We start from the raw sequence: 23,236 nt of genomic DNA, 5'->3' as shown, positions 1-23,236 counted from the left end.
TCCAAGTCATTCATAATTATGTCACAATGTTGTTACAACTTATGTTTGGACACAAGGCCTCAGTATTACACAGTGTGAGAGATTTTTATCATTGGTCTTCGACAATGTTGAAATGTATTAACACATACAGTACACACCCACATGTACAACTGAGGCATATTGTTAAACTGTAAACTAGATACATTTATTTTTTGCTAATGCTTAGCCACAGGCATGGTATTCCATGGGCATGTTCCCAGTCTCTTATCAGTGACTGGTCCTTATCACTTGGCTACACAACAGCAGACACATACAGGTCTATTATACCTTCACCACAAGCAGAGAAATTATCTATATCAAGGTTTGCAGTATGACATTTGGTTGTCTCTCTGTCAGTCCCAGATAAAAGTATCTATTATTACAAAGAATAGTGAGTAAGTAAAAAGAGACAAGTCACTGCAACTGCTGAAAATTGTGCCAATAATCCCCCCCAAAAGAGAAAAGTTACAAAAACTACAATATTTCAAAAATGTTGTATATTGAATATTGTCTTCAATTAAAATACAAAGGTGTGAAGCATTGAAGCTTCAAAGTACAAACAAATTGCTCTGATATTATTTACAGTTACACAGAACAAGTAAACAAGGTAGGAGAAAACTGATGTACTGGGCAGGCCCAGTTTCAAAAGACTGATCATGTGACACGACTTAAAGAGTCAAAATAATTTTGGCTTGGTTACGCTGGAATAAAGCAGCGACTGAAAGAACAGTATGTTGAACTTTTTCTGGGTAAAAAAAAAACATTCTTGTAGCTGGTCCCAAGGTATAAACAAGTTCTGTCAAAGGCCACAATTTTCCAGGCTATGTTGTGCTTCACTGCATTTCTCCATTAATATAGTGAAATTTGACAAAGTTCCCCTCCCTATAGGGGCCCTATAAAGTCTCCATCCTAATTAAGCTGTAATAGCTGTAAAGGCATCATTACAAGCTGTGTTTAATTACTTTTTAAATTAAATGCAGGATATTGGGTTCAGAAAGGTGTGAAGCTAAATTTATGTAACCATAAACATCTGCATGTATATGAAAAGCAGGCTTTTCCTTAAACAGGTAGTGGATGGTATTCAATTGAGATGACCAGGACTGTCAATGAGCACCAATAATGCTCTTTCGGGGTTTATAATCACAAGTAGTAATACTACTTGTGAAACTGGCATGACACCCACAACTGACCTTGTAATAAGATGCAGGTTTTACCAGGTCATATCCAATTGTCATTTCTCAATTTTCTCCTCCCCCAGTTCTTGACATGCTTGAGAAATGACTTGGAGGGAATGTTGAAGAAAAAAAAAAAAAAAAGGAACAGCATGTAATAAAATGTTCCATAAAATGGAAATGGTTGGACCCTTTATTCTCATCCTCATAAAAAGCAAGTGGCTGGGGTCAGAAATGAGTGTAACATCTTTCTGAACTATCTATTGCAGCCTCAGTTCAAGCAAGGATTGAAAGAGGATGTTAAAATGTGTAATGTGTCTATGTAAAAAAATCCAATCTGGTCTTTGCAAGAAAACTAATTCAGTAAAAAATACACAGCAGATTTTACTAGAAGAATAGTGCTGAGAGCTTGTTTGTGGACAACACAAAATCGCTCTGAACAAATGTCTTTACAATGAATACATTTGATTGCACGTAGTCTGAAGATTTTGGACCAATCTATTTTAAAGATTCAATACACCAGTCTCAGCTGGTCAATTATTGTATGGTAATGAGACAATAAGTGTGTTATTTTCCATTCAAAATCAAATTCTTATCACAATGAGATAAATACTGATTTGAGATCCTACTGTAGAGAACACCATGCAGCTGCATTTGGCAGCTGTCCAATTTATTATCAGCAACAAGTGACATTATAGTTCAAATCGTGAGTAAGTACATCATTCCTAAGGACCTTTTAAATGTTCAACAAATCATCTAAGAATGGCAGAGGGCAAACCAACCACTGTTCCTGTGCTTGTTCAGATGTGTTAAGGGAATTATACCTCTCAAAAATAAACATTTCTAACTATTACAGATTCAGAGAAGACCAGACTTGGATACCTTTTTTGTGACACTAGGTCCACCTGGTGGACATGGAGAATAATGAGTCAAAATGTATCCATGGTCCACTCCCGACACCTACTGGAATTTTTATTCGACACCCCCAAACAGTACAATATTTAAACTTTATATTATACATAACACTGTATGAAAACCAAACATGTTGATAATCCAAACCCTCAGGTAGAATCTATATTTGCACAATTTGTCATTTGTAAACTTAGCATGCAGATAAAATAAAAGTAAGTACTCGTAGACTTGCCATATTAACAGTACTAAACCATTCCAGTGATAATAGAGGCTGTAACTTGACCTTTCCTGTTAGAGGCTTGTCAAAGGGCTGCCCTGTCCCAGTGGCCTGTCTACAACTCTCGACAGGCTATATATAACACCCAGACATAGGAGAGAGGTATTCAGAGGTGCACAGAAACACAAGCTGACAGACCCGAAGAGAAACAATAGGTAATAAACAAAAGGTAAGAGACCATTGATGGAAAATTATACAGATGTATTTCTGGAATTTGAGTTTATTTGTGATTTTATTAAAAATCGGTGTTTGTGTTAAAGCTGTGTCACTGTATACTGTTTTGGTACATAAATAATTTTTGTCATGTTGGATGGGGACAGTGGTGAATGAACTTTTTTTGTTCTCTGTCTGTTTTCATTGTACTGTAAATATTCAGTTTTTTTAGTTTGATATTATTCTAGATGGTTCAAAAATCGGAGTGCAATCTGTTGGTGACATGGTGAGTGTTTTTGATGTTTTATCTCCATGCATGAAATCCCTCTCAGCTACAGTTCAAACGTGATTTTTAGAAGATTAAAGTTATTTTGTTATGGTGGATGAAAATGAAAGTGAAGTATCCTTCTCAACAACCCTTCTCATTAACTTGGTGTTAGGAGTGATTTAACATTGTGTATTGAGGCATGACTTCTATCTCTTAAGGTGAAAAACAGAAAGACACCGGCAGGACAGCACAGGCACTGTGACAAGTGCTACAGCATTCACTGTCAAGTCCCAGTGGAGATATCTGTCTCATGTGTGGTCATCAAGTGCCACCTTCAGTGTGGGGCAGTCTTTCACTTGTGCAAGGAGGAAGAGCACCAGTTACTTTGCCCCAATGAGAAGGTACCCTGCCTCAATGCAGAAAATGGCTGCCCCTTTTCTATGCAACGCCACATGCTGGCTAAACACCTGGAGGTCTGTCCAGCCAGTGTTGTTAGCTGCTCTCAGCAATGGAACCGCTGGCCAGTGTCAGAAACAGACACTACCTTCTACAGAAATGTCCTGACTGACCCAAAGTCTGGTGGACAACTGAGTCTGGACGTGGCTATTGCACTCAGGGACCAGAAACAGCTCTTTAAATCCATAAAGATGAAGAACATGTTCCCTGAATTCACCAATAAAGTTGAAGAGCCTGCCCTCCTAGATATGGCCACTGGAGGTTTCAGCTCTGAAAATGGAGATGGAAATTATTTTAATGTAGATCAACTGACCGAGACTGGCTGCAATGGAGAGGTGAACGGATTGAGCCAAGAGGAAAGGTATGCCCTGGCCAAGAAGAAGGATGTGGAAGGTATTGAAAACTACAGTTCCTGGGAAGGAATATTTAAAAAGGAAACGCAGGGGTGTAACCAAACTGTTAAAAACCTGGAGAAGGAGCCAACATCTCGGAAAAAGGATGAGAAAAAAGAAGACTGTGATGCAACCGACTGTCGGAAAGAACCTGGAGAGTCACCTGTCAGCCAAGAGAATGGTGCCACAGGTGTCAATCTATCGAGAACTGGCCTGGCTCCATGGGAAGATGGTGTCTTAGAGAGGTTAGGCAAAGAGGTTAACATCGCTGAATACAACATGTATCTGGCGCACAACGGAAGTATGCTCATTAATTTTGGTCAGCTTGCTGCTTGTACCCCCAGACAGAGGGACTTTGTTTATGGAAATCTGGAACCCATTGAGGTACAAACTCTTCACTCATTCACTGTTCCAACAAGCTACAGACCGAAGCGCAGCCACGTAATTAAAAATCCTTCTCGTAAACCTAAAAGAGTACACCAGAGTGTGGACACATCAGATTTAGGATTGTCCTTGGAAGACCTTCCAAAAAATGATGTGGTTGCCGCCACTTTATTGTGCTCCTTGGAGAAAGAGTTTAGGGGGCACGTCATCTCAGAGACTGTTGGGACTGAAGGTCTATATGTAGATCAAGGCACACAGACCCACAACTTCTCTTCTGCTCCATTCAAAGAGGATGATTCCCTGGCTGACCTTGTGGCAGACAGACCCCAGGGCCTGCATGTGCAGATTCAGAGTGAATGTGTGACCCGAAGACACAACAGAAACAGCTCGGCTTTTAACTACATGTGCGGTAACACCTTCCGCCGTGATGAGTACACTTCTCATTTCAGAAATGTGCACTTAGACATCCAGTCTTGTCTGAATGGCTGGTTTGAACAACACTGCCCCCTAGCGTACCTGGGCTGCACCTTCAGTCAGAGGAGATTCCATCCTGTTGGGCATCAAGCCACCATCACCTACTGTCCAAACCTTCGAACCTTCGCACTTCAACCAGTCTTCCCTTCTTCACTCTGTGAGGGAGGGAAAACCATCCCTAGTGAACGAAAACGTGCTCGCAACTTGGACCCCCTGAGCAGTCTGCCTTTTGAGATCCTCCGGCACATTGCCGGCTTCCTGGACAGTCTCACTCTGTCCCAGCTCTCCCAGGTCTCCCAAAGGCTGAGGGAAGTGTGTGCCACCCTGTTGGTGGGGAGAGGAATGGTCTCTTTGAAATGGGAGAAAAAAACCTATTCCCATGGGGGGTCCTACTGGAAATGTAAAAATAAGGTGAGTACCTACTTTCTCATTTATAGAAAGTAAGGACATAGTATACCTCATCAGAATCCAATATATTTTGTCTGTTAAATGACACTCACCCACTCCCTCCATTGCAATTTTGTGATGTTATTGACATGCTGAGACATCACACAGGCTGACTGTCTGCTGGTCTGGCAGGTTTTCAGGTCATTATCCATAGTCACCAGGTCACCTTGTGCTACTTTAGTATCCAGTTGCATTCACTGTATTGTTGGAATACTAGGCTGTCTAGGCTGCCCATGTGACAGCTGTTGTAAAAAGCGTCCTTGTTGGTTGACTCACCAATGATTATTTGGCACCAGTGAAAAGTGGTCCTGTGTGTGTGTGTGTGCAAGGGAAAGAGAGCATGCCAGTGGTATCAGTGATTTGGAATGCCACCAAGGCCACAAATAGATAGTACAGCCACAATAACATGGCTGTTATCTCATAACTCACAAAGACATATTCAACAGAACCCATTTGAAGGCAGGCTATGTACCAACCTGGTACTTCTGATAAAAGATAGCTGTTGCTGTGGTAACATAGTTATGGTTTGGCTGACACATCGAATATAGGACTTTTAAAATCTCAGCCGTATCTATTACAAAGCTTTATCGCAAATCAAAAAAACACTGGAACACTTGAAAAAAAAAACACTTTGTGTTATTATAAACAAAAAAACAACATTTTATGTGGCAAATGTTCATGGTCTACTTTACTTCCAACATAATATACTCACCACTTGCTTCTCTGCTGTTTAAACCTCTCAAAAAGTATGTGGAAGCTGTGAGATGGAAAATCCTTGTTAGTACATAGGTAAAGTTATTGTTTTCATGGCTGATTACATTTCCTTTTGTTTAAAGGTGACATGACATGCTGGTTTTGGATGCTTTTATATAGGCCTTAGTGGTCCCCTAATACTGTATCTGAAGTCTCTTTCCCGAAATTCAGCCATGGCGCAGAATTATAGCCAATACAAGTATAGTCCCACAATCAGCTTTCCTCAGAACGCGCTGTTTCTGTGTCTGTAGCTTTAAATGCTAATGAGGAGGAGAGGGGCGGCAACATGCGCTAATGTTTACAACTGATGTATCGCAATGGCTCGTAGCCCCCGTTGCTGTAAGATGCCTCAAATTTAGCCATTCTCTTCTGATCATCCTGGTTTGCAGAGGTGCACACTCATTCATTTCAATATGGAGAAAGGCGGATATCGCGAGCCATAACACCAACAGCAGAACGGTTATCCAAATAACAAAGAAGTGTACAACACTGGCGTTACAGCGTTTGTATTCACACACACACTTGACGCCATCTACCTTTACATAAGCGACAGTAACTCAGCTGGCTCGTAGCCCCGTTGCTGTAAAATGCTTTGAATTTGCCCCTTCTCATCTGATCACCCTGGTTTGCAGAGGTGCACACTCATAATAATTTCATATCGCGCACGCCATAACACCAACAGCATAGGTTATCCAAATAACAAAGAAGTGTACAACACTGGCATCACAGCGTTTGCACGTTAGCAACAGTAACTCAGCTGTTAGCTGCAGAGCTAATGTTACAGCCACATTCTAAGGGTAGGTAACAATATACAGTAAAGCAACACAATTATATAGCGTTAGTTAACTTACTTGTCCAAGTTTTGTAGCTTGACCAAGGAGATTTAGTAATGATCCAGAATTTAATTTCAGCAAGGCCAGCTTTGTGTTTGCTCAAGTTGAGGAAACAGTAGTGGCTGAAATGTTTGGCGCAGACATGCAAAACTTTGGGAAGTTGTGTCGGCGCATTTCCAGCGAAAATAAAATTTAGATATTGGTTGTGCAGAGGCTCGATGAAGGACTTAAATAAAGATTTGAGCTTGCATTTGTACATCCAAGCACTGAGCGTTGTGCTTCGTTTGTTTGCTCGCCATGATGTCTCTCCAGGAAAAACCGATATGGCACTTGCCCTTGCACGGTGGTAGGTCAGTTTCTAATGGGCGGGTCAGATGATCTGGGCGGGCGAAGCAGAGAGAGGGGAGGTAACCTTTCTCGTATCTACGTCACTTGGAGGAGATTTTCAAACAGGGCGTTTGAGCCTTCATTTAGTCAAAGGCGGAGAAGAACACCCAGGGCTTTGTTTAGACCTATCGAAAATTCTAGCTCATGGGGGACCAAAGGCAGGCTAGGGGAACTCATATTAATGTTAAATAACCTCATAAAATGAAGTTTTCATGTCATGTCACCTTTAAGGCTTTTCACACACCATAACTCCCAGCGGTGTATTACTTGTTTTTAATAATAAATCAAATTACTGTATGCTTTGATTTTCTGTAGTATTTGTGAATACAATCTACTTGTCCTACCTACTGTACAGAGTTAAAATCTGAGTGCCATTGTATTCAACTTAAAACGATGCTCTTGTTGTTGTTCTTTGTGCAGGTGTGGGAGTTTAGCTGCCTGTTTTCCAGAGTGGATGGATGGTGCTTGGACAGCGTGCCCTCCATGTCTGAACACCTCAGAGTGTGCACATTCTATGAGAAAGAGGAAAAGAGAGAGCCTGTGGCTTTATCTGGCATGGGGGAGGTCAAAAAGAGAGGCAAGGGTCTGAGTCTTGTCAACATGTTGCAGGAAAAATAAAACCTGTGGAAGAGGATGAACTTATTGTATTTTTATGTAATGTAACACTTCATACTGGCACATCCACTTGAAGCTAGTAACTATTTAATCACTGTGCCTCCTTTGCCTTGTATTTTAAGGGTTTTCATTAAATAATATTGGCAGGATGTGTGCCAAAATAATAATACAAATTTAATTTTAAATAAATAGTCTCTATAATTTGTATCCTATCGTTTCCCCACCAAATTGTTTACATACTTGGGTTGAATTACATGATAAACAATAATTCTGACTACTTTTCATCGTGTACTTTGTGCACTCACACTGACATCTACTGGTAGAAAATTATACTTATTCCAAAAATTCCCTCAACTATCTTGCTCATGTGACCACATAGATCACACACCAAACAATAGAACAAGTGTTTCTCACCCTAGTAACTAGTACAGTTTACCACAACGTGAACATCCTATCTGTGCCTGTTAAAGTCATAGTTTCCTGTACTTGAATCATGCCATTTGTAAAATGGCTGTCATTTCCATTGCTTTTGGGTCGATTATTAAAAGAGAAACAAAAGCAACAACATTGTGAAAATCGTACATCGACTGAAACATTTATTGAAGATTAATTACGACAATGTTTAAAGGAAATATAGATTGCTCTTGAGGTGCAGGTGTGGGGTGTGGTTAGTGGTAGAGATGGACTCTCTGCTTACAGTAAATCTACTCAGGCACCTCAGGGTTGCGTAGTTTGTTAATCACCTCTGACAGCATGCGGTTGCACAGAGCAGCATATGGATTAAGAACCACTGCCTGTTGCCGGGCAAATTCACTCCCCATTGCAGCTGCCCGCTCGAAATCATCTCTGGCTTTGTCATTCTGGCGTGCCAGCCTCAGTATCAGGCCTCTCTGCACCAAAGCCTGGCATGCAGTTCGGCCTTTGCCACCACTCAGAGAGATGGCACGCTCCAGGTCCTCAATAGCACCTGTAGAAAGAGCTATGAGTTACCAACAGGGCATTGACTGGACAGCAGCCCAGGCAGAACATGGCAGAGCCTCTCACAGCCATAACGATCACACATAGACAGATCACACAAAGAATCCCATTCCAACTGAAGTAGAAAAGCAGACATTGTTTCTGTTGAGTTTGGATTGGCGCGGGTGTGGGTGCCTTCAAAAGAGCCCTGTAGGTGTGGTACCATGAGGTTTACCTGCTGTGTCTCCCTGTAGACGACGAGTTTGTGCCCGGTTGTTGTAGGCAGACGCTCGTTTGGGCAACATCAGGATGGCTTGGTTGAATCGTTCAAAAGCAGCTTGTAGGTCCCCAGCCTCTGCTGCAGAGACGCCTTGCATCTCTCGCTCTTTCACCTGTTTCAGCAGCTCGGCATCAAAGTTTCTGTCTGGTAGAGGGAGATAAACAGGCTGAAACACATTCCAACTCAACTGTCAGGGCTGATGGCATTACAAACACAGAAATGTACCAGGACATGGAACGCCAATTAAATCCGGCATCTAGTCTTTAGACTATTTTAAAAGGAATAGAAGATCTCTGAATACGTTTTTCAAAACAGTTTTTATGGTGATGAACAAAAATGTCCAGAACTCACCATCGTCTGTAAGTTCTTCCTCTTGGTTCAAACCGGGGACATCTCCAAAAGGCGTTGTGGGGTTGAAAATGGCTTGGAGGACAGCTCTGTCATGTTCTGAGGCCATCCTACAGATGTGCTTTCAACTGAGAGGAATAAAGCAGAAATGTTAAACTATGATACCAAAGTCAGGCATGATCCCCATCTGTTTTTCAGATTTTTCCTCAGCCAATCAGATAAGGGGGTGGAAGCGGGTGGACTTTGAGATTGTCAGGAGGGGGGACTGGCATCTGTATTTGGTTAACTGCAAGCACTGGAGACTCCAGTACAACACCACCGAATCTAGGAAACATGGAGGAAAAACATATTCATTGAACTAAAGTCCTTGTTACATTGTATATATTACAAATATCAAGTGAACATGAAAAATATTGAATTACTGGTAAATACATGAACTAGTATTAGATAGAGACACAGAAAGAAAGAGACTTGACAAGACCCTTCCCTACTAGAATGTAAAACACTGATGAAGACAAATGAAATGAGATCATGTTAATCCCCCTTGCCCTTCAGGAGAAAACTGTGCCTAACATCTCCATCTTAAGTAGGACTACATTTACATATCATTTCATATCCACAATTTAAATCTGACAGTCTCACAATTCAAGTCTATGTTGTGCAGTTTGACCACAGTCAGCACACAATCTACTAAGGTATGCTAAGATGTATTAACATTGTGGCTTACTTATTTCAGGAAGTCTGCTGTGTACTTTTGTTGTAGATCTGTACCAGGTGATATTGATTCTGTTTCAGAAGATCTGTTTTGAAAAATGGCAGTATTTCCCATCCACTCACGCGATGATGGGCAACAAAAAAGAACAGTCCAAAACAATCTATTATTTTCTCAAAACATTTCAGATCACAATACTATCTCATGGTAAAACGCAATCATAAATACAAACATGATTAAACCGGAAGGTCACTGATGCAGAATAGAATGCTGTCCAAGATTTGATCAATGTCTTTTGCTACCACTAGAGTGAGCTCTTGTCATTTCTGTCTTTGAACCCCTCTCACCATCTTCTCCATATAAATACAGGCAGTTTGATCTACCAGGACCACTATCCTCCACTTGCTAATAACATCTAAAGAGACAGTGCTGCACTGTATCATGTTTATGGTCAGTCACTAAGCAACAGATTGTCCACAGGAGCATAGTTGGTCCCCTATGGACTCACCTATGATAGAAAGGTACGAAAGCAATTGTGGGAGAATTATCAGTTCGCCATCACTGAAAATGTCACAATATCAGCACCACTCAGCCTGATTGTGTCAATTGGGAACACACATCAGTAGTGATTGAAGACTAAAACATGAGCTGGAGTCGATTGAGCTTTCCAATGCCTCAGGGCCAAAGGGAAATTAAGAGATAATCAAGAAAAGTTGACCTTGACATGATTGTGGCTGTACTGTGGTCTAGCACACATACAAAATGAGACTTTCTCCCTGTTTACTCTAATAGGAAGCCATTACAAGCACTGACCCTTGACAGATTGGATTTCTAATTGACAGCAGTGTGGAAATAAATGAATTACAGCTGCTACGGTGATTATCAGGAGGTATCAGGGAGAGACTGCTAGATTTCTCATCCAAGCTTTTCACTGTGTTACTGAAGCATTGTGGAAGTGGGAAGATGAAAGATTCGTTATTTTCTTACGAGTTCAGCGTTTCAAACTAAATTATTTCACTTTAAGGAACACCAAAGAGAATTGCTTCTTTTCAGCTTGCCACTTTCCTCTTTCTTGCCCTTCTCATTCTTAACAACAACAATGGTCTCTAAAGCACAGATACATGATTCTCCTTGTACAAATGAACAAGATCAAAAACCTCCCCCTGCAGACAGCTACCTATCCATCCCCGGTCTGTCACACAAGCACTACGTTGCCTCTGAACACCCGCTAAAGAAAAGAGAGCGACTTGGATATTAAAATAATCCTGAGAGCTTTAGTTTCGCTGCGATTCTGTCTGTGGACCTGACATCAAAGCTGGGGCTTCTAATCCTTCTGCCCTGTGGAGGTAAACAGGGTTGCGCGTGCAGATACCTGGCCCCGTAGTGACGAGGGGGCAGAGGGGTGCCGGGGGGAGACTGTCGTCATGCTGTGTGGGGGCACTCTGAGCTGGATTAGAACAAAGTAATCCGCTCAGCGGAGAAACAGGGAAAAACATTTGAGGTGCCAGAGGTTAAGGAAACAAATAATGTGCTCTGTTTATGGGAAGTCATTAACTAACCTCCCAACCCCCATCCACTTCCACACACACACACACACTGTACACACACACACACAACTAATACTCAGACTGCATTGTGTGGTTGATATAACCCATTGAAGAGGTATTTGTTCATGTTTAAAAGACAACACAAAGGCAGCACAGTCCTTGCTGCGTTTTGTATTTTCCCTGATTTGGATATTCTACAACACCAAGCAAAAATGCATTGCCCCAGAGATGGTCAATAGTAATGGTCAATTCCCTGTGAACAAATATGCTTCTTAGAAAGCCATTAAATAACAACAACCTTACTGCCGTTTCAAAACACAGAATATTCTTTCTACTGAGGACTGAGGAGAAACTTAAGGGAAATATGGATTTCACAATTGAGGAGGCTACTACGTTTGCGGTAATGTTTTCTTTAAGTACTGTTTTGTTGCATTGAGAAAACTTTGATTATGAACTGCAAATGATTTATGGTAGACTTTTAGGAATACTAGGTAATTAGAAAGTGAATGTCTATTATTATTTGAGCTGCTGAGGGCCTATGTTTTGAGATACACCAACAATGTGTAACAATAAATAAATGATAAACACCTTAAACTGCTGGACAGAGGATTCTGTCAGATATATCCAGCCCATCACCCTTTTATCCAACATAATTCGGGAACGAAAATGAAAATGAAATACTGTACTTTAGGGAGGTTTCAATACACAACACACAATATCTCTACAAATGTGAAATGCAGCATTATTAGCATATCGATTGGTTGAGGACTGTATCATGTAAGAGGATGATGCATCCAATCAACTCTTCTGAGTAGAGCTCAGGGTCATTGGACATTGAGGGATGTAAGGCTTCCTCTAATGCAGTATCAGTAGTGTCTTAAATAAAACAAGATAAGATGGAAAAATACAAATTAAGAGAATATCTGGTGTGTCTGCACGTGTATGGTAACAGCATAGCTGTTAAGTACTACAGTGTTCAGCTGAGATCAAAGGATAGTGTCATTATCAAGTTGTGTATCTGATGAAAAATGTAAAACCTCGTAAAACACAAGGACAAAAAATTCATCCTGAGCTTTTATCCCAGGCAGTAGAGGAGGGGACATTGACAGTGGTGCTAAAGATTTCGACAGCGATCACAATTTTATAATTTCTTAAGTTACCTAAATTGTGCTCCCTTTGCAGAAAGACATACATCATATTAGGTAGTAATGATGCCTACCAAGATAACATTTGTCATACTTAAATTGCCTTCAGGTAAAACAGACTACTTATCTAAAATAATGTAATGTTCTCAAATAACCCATTTATACAAACGATATCAAGAGACAATGGACTCATTGCAGTAAATCAAGTTTTTAGCTGAGTGTGGAACTGTCTCATACATAAAAACCTTTCATGGCCTTAGTCTGTTAGTGGGATGGTACTGGACTCTTTCAGTCTTCCTTCAAGTCAACTATAGACTGATAGAAAATGCACACAGACACACACATGCATACAAACATGCGCACACACACACATAACAAGCAAGCATAAATAGAGATTGTGTGGCTCCTACTGACACCCTGTTTTGAAAGTATTAACTAATCGCTATACCAACTATGCATATCCAAGAAATCATAGAAAAGCAAAGCAACCAATATCACACAGAAACCAATATCACAAAGAGTGGCCTGCTGTCATTCACGACTGGAAAGCAAGCTTCCATCCACTATCTCATTCCTCATGCATTTTTTAAAGTCAGCTGGTCTCATGCCAGGGTGCACTCCAGTGAGCCTATCTGGTATTTGTGAGGAGGTATCTGCATGTGTGATGTCTGAGTCAAATATTTGAAAGTTAAATGAGAGTCTTCCCTGAGATAGTTTACCTGCATGGGCTGGAAAATAAGATTTTTATGGTGGAGCAGACATAAATACAGCCACAAAGTAGAATGGATTGCTGAGATCCAGAGCTTATTTAACAGTTGATGTCATGCGGCTACCTCATTTGTGCAGATGGAGTAACTCATTTGGAAAATGTAAAGTCCGATGAAGTGATGCTGGAGATCTAATGGGCTGCATTGGGATGAGGTCTTCATATTATCCCAGTCACTCAGGCCACATGATGCAAGGATGGGCAGTGAACGAATCTGGGATTGTTATAAGGCCTTTTTGAAGTTCTGTAAACAACACAGATTAGTTTTGCAGAAACACCCCATTTTATAATGATGAGGAAACAAAGGTTTGTTTCCTTTTTACTCAGAAAAGGAATCAAGAAACTGTGGCTCCCATGATCCTAATATGGTCATTCAGACGGAAATGATCTGCTCCGTGGGAAACAGCAATGTTCTCAGTTGCCGCTTCATTGTCTTGGTATTTCTCTGACACCTCTACAGAGTCAGTCACTTCATTGGCTGGAGATTCTGTTTCACTATAGGCCCACTGTATATTCCGCAAACTAAAGAAGCCTGAACAACTGTGGCTTGGTGTAGTTATGCAAATACACCAAGGGGTGGAGCCCAGATACAGAAAGAAACATCCTCTCCAGCAGGTCTGCACTGGGAATCCTAAGAGACAGTCACTAAGTACACTTCAAATGATTTTATAATGTATTTCACATTCATGGTAGCATTATCCATTAGGGGAATAATTTAAGGAAATTACCTGGCATTCTTATTTGCTCTGTTATTTAGTAACAAAATACATCTCTGGAGGATAACTCATTTCAGTTTCGCTTCTACACGGCTAGCCAACTGCCCGCTCCATGCTACCTGGAGCTTTAGTGTAAATAGTTGTTTGTTATGGCTTTGGTAGTGTCCTCGGCCTAATTCTAATTCATAAAGTAAGTAGGGCAACTTCGAGCACCATTAACCTGGCCGCTGCTTGCTTGGGAGGGAGAATACCCACTGTAGATCTTTACATCTGGATAAGAGCGTCTGCTAAATGACTAAATGTACATCTCTTATTTTCAGTGCCTGTTCAGATTATCTGTGTATATTTCTGGAGAAAACATCTTTTGTTCAATCTGCATTGATCTTTTTTACTGTCCTATGTTAAATAATGACACATCCACTGAGCGTTTTGTAAAAATGTGTAAGCATTTCTAAACATTGTGCACAAGAGGAAGTAGAAGAAGAAAAAAAACAGTATTGGCAATCAGTCAAATCTAACAAAACCAAACAGAGCCTTTTGAGCCTCATAATTTTAGTTTTTTTAGCTTTGTTTAGGGATGTTTATTCACTGATTTAAATTTCTCATCAGAAAGATGTAAGGCAATCAAAAATTTATGGAAGGCCGTGAATGCAGATGTGCACGACCTTCAGTGAATACTGATGTCAATCATTCCATAAACAAAATTTCTTTGTTGTCAGGCTTTATCCATTGTTCCACAATCAGCAACAGAAAACACATCACTGTTGTCTTAAACATGTGTCTTCTCTTTAATATTTATTTTAAGATCTTCTCTATTAATCTGACCGTTTGCTAGTAATATTTGGAAAACAAAATATCCCATGATGGTGAGATTTTATGATCAATGTTTTAAATGCTATACACTACACATTACTGTTAGAAACATTCCATTACCTTTTCATGTGCCAAAATACAACTGTTTTGCCATATGGTTGGCTGATTAAATTCAGATGATAAAAAATCCAATAATTCAATCTTTATCAGTTTCGTGTACAGGTAAACTGGAGGAAAACATGGTTCACTGTTTGACTTATCAGCCTCAAGTTAGGGATATGGGATAGAGGTCTCTCTTGTGGAGGCATGTAAGGAACACCAGCAGAGAGATGAGATAATCACTGCTGTTTCCTTTCTTTGCTGAGTGACAGGGTTCATCTGCAAGAGACATCACCTTGTGTGACAGGAGGTGACAAACTGGAACTAATTTATGCTTCTCTTAAGGGGAATTCCATTTCTCCACAGTCTGTCTGTCAAACACACAATAACACACGTCAAGTGGTTAAAAAATTACGGACAGACGTCTTCTGGCTGACCAACATAAAAAGTGAACTGCCTGCCCCCATGCATTACAAACCTGTCCTGACAGTCTGCCAATTATTTCATTGTAATGAAATGCTGAATCTGATACTGTTAACAAAGTATGTGATAGTGAAAAGTGTGCTGCATGTTTCTGGGACTGGCACCAGGGGCTGATGGCAAAACAAGTAAGCACATGCATAAATGGATGTCACTTTAATAAATGTATCAGACTGTGAAATCAATTATAATTGATCCTCCATTTATGAAACTTGGCAGCAACATTTATTAAGCCTCTAAGGGATACAGGTTTGATTAAATGATTGGATTGGGGAACTTGGGTCTGGTGCTTCGCACGTCAAACCAACACTTACTTTGGAAAGTCTTTTAGCAGTGTGTCAGGTAACATTTACATTGCTGGCTCTCTGTCTTGTCAGTGTGTTGCCAAGGGTTGTCTCCACCTCAGTAGAATAAACAATGTTGGCAGTCCAAACACCTGCTTCCTTCATTTCAGTTATCTCTATTCATCCTTTGGCTTCAGAGGCGCTGAAGAAGTTTGTATCTGAATTAATTTTGGCAGGTTTATTATGTTTGTGAAAATGTCATATTTACTGTAAGCACAATTTTGGATTTGAAAATATGTGTGCTTGCGTTTGATAGAAATTACTTTTATTGTTTTACTTTTTATCACAAACAATGTTGATTTACTTGGCACCAATGCATAGGGACAAGTCAGATATACCGGTACACACCGCCATGATAGCAGTTGCATTGTTTTATTTACATATTGGCCACAAGCCATTGAACTGATTAAAGGTTGAAATCCATTTGGATAGAAAGCTCAAATCAATAGGTCTTCTCTTTACATTCAGCTACAAGTGAAGTCCTCCTCAAAGTTGGTGTAGGAAATGCAACAGAAACAAATTAGTCTCACAACAAAGACTAGAGCAACCCAAATAAAAACTACTTGGTTTGCTCTATTTCAATGTTCATCAACCTTTTTAAAGTAATAAATTTCTCCTTATCGTGCATAAATTCTGCAAGAGTCGCTATGCAAGAAAATGGAAACGATGAGAGAGGTAATTTATTTCCCTCCTCTGTCATTTTTATAGTCTGAGAATGTAATTATGAAATCCCAGAAATGACTCCACTGCTGATTGAAATATGCTGTAGGTGATGCAGAAAATCCTAAATCATCAGGTGCTAAAGCCTGGACTTTGCCTTTCAGGATGGGAAAGAAATGAATGAAGAGGGAATTTCATTCAGTTGTTTTGATGCAGAGTGTAGGCACCCAACAGCTCCCTTTGTTAGCTTCAATGGTTGACTGCAACAAAATCATCAAATGCAGGTTTATTTTCTTGTTTATTGTCATTTCTTTAGAGTGTATACCCGATTGTAGTTTTAATTGATCTATTTTTTTTTTCATTATCGCTAATGATGAAATGTTCTCCTGTTTACACTAAAGCTGAAGAAAACGTGCTCATTAGATCACAATTAATTACAGAGATGTTTTAATACAAAGATATGCAAACACGTGACGACAATAACAATATGAACAATTAATCAAAATTAAATAACGAATATACAGTACTTCCACAACAATTAATCTTCACTAAGTACTTTCTATAAGGACAATAATCAACTGATTTCCAGATAACTATAAATCCTGCTGGTTGAGTTAATTTTTCCTCACTCTGTGAGTTTTTTTTTAACAGTATTGAACAGCTGTAAAGTTAATAATGTATCTCCTGCCATGAATCACAGTGCTTGAGCTGTAGGCACCTGGTCTTCTCTCTTTACAATGAATTTACATTAATAGAGATAATGCATTATCTGAAGACTTGCAGATGTAATAGCTTATTACTAAAAATGTACTTGACAAGGGCATGGACTGGCTTGTTGCTAGTTTGCTTAATGCTAATGTTTCCATTTTGTAAGCAACAGTAGGTTTAGACAACAGTCAGTGAGTTCGAATGATATGTTTGATGCTAGTTGTCTAAATGCATCAACAAGCAATTTAATTTGTAGGAAATCGTTTCCTTGATAAACCGTCCCTTGGATTCTATGCTCAATTTGATTCTGTATTATGATGATACATGTGCTGCTTAATAGGGAGAAGTCTTCATAAGGTCTCTCTCTCCCATTGGCTGATCTTAGACTGCACTGCAGTTAGTCTTGAACTTAATACATTTCACACAGTGTCCTCCTCACCTGTGAGTCACCACTCTCTAACCTCTGTTGCTAAGCCCTACGTGCCTTTAGTTTCAAATGCCCCTCCAGTCAGGCTCCTGAGCTTACCACAAAGTACTCAATTTTCTCTGAATCTCTACAGAACAGGGAGATATGTAGAAAATACCAGGTTTCAGCTGTAGATATAGTATTGATCTGGACTGTAGCGATAGTCAAAGATATGGCTTTAACTGGCCCTTTACAGCTGACACAAAACAATGAGAATGTGTATTCTAGACACCAATTTATTATTTTTTTATAGAGTAATAGTTAAATATACTTAATATGTCAATGATACATAGAATACTGTATACCTGCATCTCCTGATGACCTCAGGTGTTTTTGTAAGAACACAATAAACCTGGTGCTGCAGTGAGGTTGGGCCAAACATTAAACCATTGTTACGTGAACTTCCATGATGGTGAAGAGACGGATACAGATTATTTTCTTTCATTAGTCACATTCTAATGGCTGTCAGCAGGAAGGGGATCTTGACAAGGGAGGGAAATGGTACTTAGCTCCTCCAGGGTGCTCCCCAAATCTTTATTCATTTTGAGGAGCTGTCAGCTTCTCAAATACCTGATGTTATATATAGCTGATTCAGCTATACATCCAGTATTAAGAACAATTATGTTTATCACTTGAGCAGTGGCATTTAGACAACCTTCATTATTTATCTTGTTTGACTTTTGTAATATTACTGTCAAACAAAAATTGTGTTTGTTGCTGAATCGGGACCAGTCCTTTCATTGCTAGTTGTTAGTAATATTTTTCTTTCCATAGTATCAAATTTAAAATGCAGATCAATATTTTGTTATCTGCAAAAGATGACCTTGTGTTATGGTTTATGAGCGGGTTATCAATGCAGATATTACTCTGCATGCACAAGGTAAGTACTATTGCATGTTTGTTTTTTGTTTTTTTACATGGATGAATGCATTTATGCAATTACTGGATGTAATTTAGATTGAGGTTTAAGATAGTTGCTTAATTTCATCAAGTTGTTAATTTGCATGTTTTTGAAAGCTATCAAAGCAGGCTCTTTTGAATAGGGTTTCATATAGATTGGACTGGTCAGGCTACTTATTAATAAACAACTCTGAAGATTGATATGGTGCACTTTTGTGGTCATGGTTGCTTTTACCTTCCACTGACAACTATACACTAAAATTGCTTGACGTTGTTTTCTGCCTCATTAGTAAAATAGGAGTCACCAGAAAGTGTCTCCATCTCATTTTCAGGCCATTTGCATCACTGAAGAGGACAGTGTGAACCCAGCAACAAAGGAGAAGGCTACAGATGATGAACTCAGCCTTATCAGAGCCCTTATTCTAGCACCATTCATGGCGGTGAATGTATGAATGATGAATGTATGAATGATGAATGTATGAATGGTGAATATAGAACCTGTATGCTGTATGAGGTTCACCCTGCCATTTCGGCAGAGTTTCTATCAAAACATGAGATACTCCTTGGAATTTAGCTTGTGCTGCAGAAACTGTATGTGGCTCTTCATCAGAGCTTGCATGACATTCTCCTCTGTGATATCTCCACGCAAGGTTATGTAACTCAGACATCCCAGCAGGCAGTGAGACAGAAAACACCGTCTTCAGTTCATTGAGGCGTGACAGCCACTGACAACTATCACTGCAGCCCTGTGCTCCCTCCACATCATAGGCATGAATACATTTCAATAACTCACACATGCTCACTCTCAAATGGCAGAGGGGACAATAAAGGTAAACCATCATGTCTCCTGTACGTTGCGCAGTTTATACAGTATTTCTGGCCCAGAGAGGAGAGAAGCTCTCTGGTCTGTCACATCCTAATAGCTTCCTCACGAAAAAATACGAGACAGTGTTGAAAAAAGTATCCTATCTTCCCTAGATAGAGTCAAGAGGCTTATCATTGTTATCAACTATTGTGCCAGACAACTCATCTCCAACTCACTGGACTCACATTTGGTGGTGCTAATGGCATATGTAATTTGTTTTGGTATGTGAGTCTGGAGGCCACACACATATATTAGCCTGATCTCTGGGGCAGACACTGGGCATCTAAATAACATAAAATATGTTTATTTATCATGAATCATTGTCAAGTGCAATTATCACTAGATAACTTGGTTAACACGATATTCTTACAGGGGAGTTGTGAAGACCTAGGACTGATGACACCTCACAACAAGGCTTAGCCTGGTATAACAACAGATAGCACCGCAGTCAGGGCTCAGTTGTTGAGAAAGGAGAAGTATCTATATATCAAACTGATGTAGGAAATAACAACTTTCCGACAGAGTAGGTGTAGGTGTGGATGTCAAGTGAGGGAGTTGTTAACACTCAGTGGAAAAAGTTACACTTTAGGGATTTAAAAGAGATACAATTATCCATGAATGAATTTTTAATGTGTTATTTGCCTCGCTGTTTTCAGTGCTTTGTGAGGCCCCTATAGTCCCATCATATTATTGAAATAAGTTTCGTGAATTTGCTCTGATGAAGTTCAACCTTGAAATGACTGGTCAGAAAGAGGAGAAACTGTCAAGATGCTTACATTTACTTTACATTTGCTTGTAACTACTTTAAACAGTCAAGGAAATATTGACATTTTCAGAGTGGTAGAAGTGTTTACTGTGAGGGCACTTTCATGGATGAGATGTGATCCTTTACTTTTGATGTGTGAAGTTCACCTGAGTAAACCTTCTGAGGTTCCATTTGTAAAATTGCTAAGTTAACAGGGAAACAGTTGAAGGTGCTGGTGTGGCACAAACAAATGGAATTATTAAAGATTAAAGCCTTCTGAAAGTGCATACTTGAATAATTTATTAATTTATACTGCTTACATTTCTGACTTTAGCAAATTAAGAGTTTCTGTGATAGAATACTGAAAACACACATCACACATCTGCCCAATCTGCAAAATACTTTCATCTTGGAGAAATGACAACAAAAGGAATATTATGCTAGCCTATACAATAAAGGTAACAAAGTAATTGGTTTGGAAACTAAGTTTGGAAAGCTCATCCTCCTATACCAGGTGTTTATTTTTTTAATTTTGTGTTCTATTTACAGCAGTAGTGTTCAATATGCTTTACAGTCTTGTCGCACCTTGGCTCTCGAGTTTTCATGCCCCTCAGATTTGCTGTGCTGACCTGGAAATTGCTACAGCTGGTGGATCACATGATAAGATTGAGTAGTTTGTTCTTGTAAGGTGTCTTCATCTCACAATTCAGTGTATTACAAACTAAAAAATAAACATTTGAGTAGGTTATTTTGTGTCTATTCCTGTCCCTTTGCTCGGGCATTAGAAAATAGACCATTACCTATTAGAGAGAAAAAAAACTCTTCAGGCTGTATGTTGACTTTGAAATATGGGAGAGGGACTCTTAGTGCTTTTAATGTATCAGGTCTCTTCTGGCTAACACCTGTTTGGGACATAACAAGCAGCATAGTGGTCTTCTGAGTAGGTTGCGTTTGCTCTCCTGATTACTTGTTCTCCTCTGAACACTGGAGATAACATACCACCATACACCACGTTTGATAAATGTCTGATTTGCTTTAACAAGCACAAAATTCATTACCAGCAGATTAGGCTAAATGTAATCTTATCAAGACAGCTGTGGTAGCCTGAAAAAGAAGAAAATCACAAGACGGGGCGTCTGAGCGGCTAGATGATGGACTGAAGTCAGAGAGAAGATCTCGAACAGTCTATGATTATGGGTCAAACCTTACTGGTATTTACAGTATGTAACAGGGCAGCAACAATGCCTTCTGTATTAGTTATCTGGCTGTAGCCATTGTACACAGGCCATTTCAGGGTATAATTCAAACAAGAGGGCTGTGAAGGAAAAACATGGATTGCAGCCGTGTTCATTAATATTATTTTAATGAGTGTTATCTGCAGGTGGAGGAACACATTTATTTCAATTCAGAGATGATTTTAAAACAGGAGAAAGGTAAATGGATTTTAGAATGGGGTGTTGATTTTAATATCCCAGTCCATTTATAACAGTGAAAGCAATTGCACCACATCAGCAAATTGCAAAAGATACTGCACTCCAGAGAAATAAGCTTGAGCCATTCCCCAAAAGTCAAAAACGTTCTGTAATATCACTGGACCTATTCTGGTCATCCGAGTAGAACATTCAAAGTTTATCATTTTGGACATAAGCTTTACGTGAGACCTAAGGGGGAACTACTTTACTCAGATGCAGCACAATATCAAGAATCTGAAGTAATTTTAGATGCTTTACAGTTTTTGCATATATTTACGTAACTGACATTGTGAAGAGGGGAACTATTGAAAACCAACCAGAATGGGTCATACAGAGGGATGATCAGGGACTGTCAGGCTCAGCCCATATCATTAAGAATGCCACCCTCATGTTATGCCCCAAGCTGGTTCCTGGGTCTCCAGAGAGGGACGGGTATAATCGTGGACTGCCAGAGGGCAGATATCACCACAGACATAAATGTCATTGGAGGCACAAATGGTGTGCCTTTGGCACAGCATTGCATATTAATTAGAAAACAAACGTGACAAACATGAATTAATGTAAGAATATGAATACTTACAAATATTAATTATTCTATAATTGTGTGGAACACAACATTATTTTTGAGAATTAGGACTGTAAGTCACATCTTAACCCTCCTGTTGTGCTCTGGGCAAATTGGATCGATATTGTATATTCTAGTTTTCTCTCTCAGAATTTCAAGTAAATGAGTCTGATTGTCATAAAGTTCCATCACTTTGTACACACAGGGCGGGCCTCTGTACCTCTTTGATTGTCATTTTGGGAAGAAAACCCGAACTCCTGTAGAAAACTGCCTTTTGTGTTTGAGAACTAATGTAACTGCTCGCTACCGGAAGTTGTTGACCTGGCCAGTACTGGACTAGGTAAGTACTTTCTTGATGGGGTGAGTAAATACACACAATTTGATTACATGCAAAATAAGTTCACAAAAATGTATAACGTCTATGTAAGAGACTGTAATTTTGCTCCATAGAAGTGTCCATGGTATAACATGTGGAAGTGATGTGTGCAAAGTGGATCGTAGTGGGCGTATGCAAGTTAAGGCAGAAATGTCAGTTGGTCTTTCGTCAACTTGCCAAGCTTAACTGTTGGCGTTTCGGTCATGTTGAATTAAAGGCAAAATGTTATTTGTATATATATATATATAATCATTTAGATATTTATTCATTTTTATATTTTTAGTTTTCATTGGTCTGGCTGCCTATCTGTATTACCCCACAAGTTGGGAATCGCTGGTCTAAATCACAGAGTTAACTTCACCAGTAGGTTATTGCAACGCTCAATCAGATCAGCCTGATCCACAAAATGTTTTCCGGTGGTTCTGCCTCATCACGCTCATCATTATCATTGCGGTGAAAGCGGAACTGAGGCAGAGACAGGCCAATGTGTTTTTTGATGAATGGGGGGGATGAGATACCACCTCACAGGTGCGCCTTTACAGAGAATTACAAGCGTGGCGGCAGAGCCTGCGCGTGGCAGGGTTCAGTGTGCCCAGTGGGGTGCACCCAAGTGAGACAAAACACCGCCAAATACCTGGGGAACACGCCACTGTAAATCACAACCTGTGACTCCCAGAGTGTTTGAGCGGAGGTGGCAGCCACACTGCAGAGTTGCATTGGGATGAGGTACT

At 39.8% G+C, this 23,236-nt stretch overlaps 2 protein-coding genes and 1 long non-coding RNA gene across 3 annotated transcripts; 1 reads left to right on the top strand and 2 right to left on the bottom strand.

Moving 5' to 3' along the window:
* Nucleotides 1–1,554: 1,554 nt before the first annotated feature.
* LOC146257542 (uncharacterized) lies at nucleotides 1,555–7,112 on the bottom strand. The gene is made up of 4 exons (XR_014729954.1): nucleotides 6,558–7,112; nucleotides 5,666–5,710; nucleotides 5,007–5,261; nucleotides 1,555–4,830 (listed from the first exon to the last, which is right to left on the bottom strand). It is a non-coding gene; the product is annotated as an uncharacterized LOC146257542 (long non-coding RNA).
* On the top strand, nucleotides 2,474–7,781 carry LOC146257541 (F-box only protein 40). The gene is made up of 4 exons (XM_084674472.1): nucleotides 2,474–2,548; nucleotides 2,756–2,818; nucleotides 3,019–4,917; nucleotides 7,347–7,781. The coding sequence occupies exons 2-4, from the start codon at nucleotides 2,816–2,818 to the stop codon at nucleotides 7,542–7,544; spliced, it is 2,100 nt and encodes a 699-aa protein (XP_084530598.1). The 5' UTR covers nucleotides 2,474–2,548; nucleotides 2,756–2,815; the 3' UTR covers nucleotides 7,545–7,781.
* A 327-nt stretch (nucleotides 7,782–8,108) lies between these two features.
* Nucleotides 8,109–9,291, bottom strand: ttc36 (tetratricopeptide repeat domain 36). The gene is made up of 3 exons (XM_084674473.1): nucleotides 9,130–9,291; nucleotides 8,734–8,922; nucleotides 8,109–8,508 (listed from the first exon to the last, which is right to left on the bottom strand). The coding sequence occupies exons 1-3, from the start codon at nucleotides 9,233–9,235 to the stop codon at nucleotides 8,246–8,248; spliced, it is 558 nt and encodes a 185-aa protein (XP_084530599.1). The 5' UTR covers nucleotides 9,236–9,291; the 3' UTR covers nucleotides 8,109–8,245.
* Nucleotides 9,292–23,236: the final 13,945 nt, after the last annotated feature.

This window comes from Hypomesus nipponensis, chromosome 15 (genome assembly GCF_054491055.1).
Source record: "Hypomesus nipponensis isolate SF chromosome 15, ASM5449105v1, whole genome shotgun sequence".
Lineage (NCBI taxonomy): Eukaryota > Metazoa > Chordata > Actinopteri > Osmeriformes > Osmeridae > Hypomesus > Hypomesus nipponensis.
Note: the sequence above shows the minus strand (reverse complement) of the source record. Positions and strands in the feature narration are given on the sequence as shown.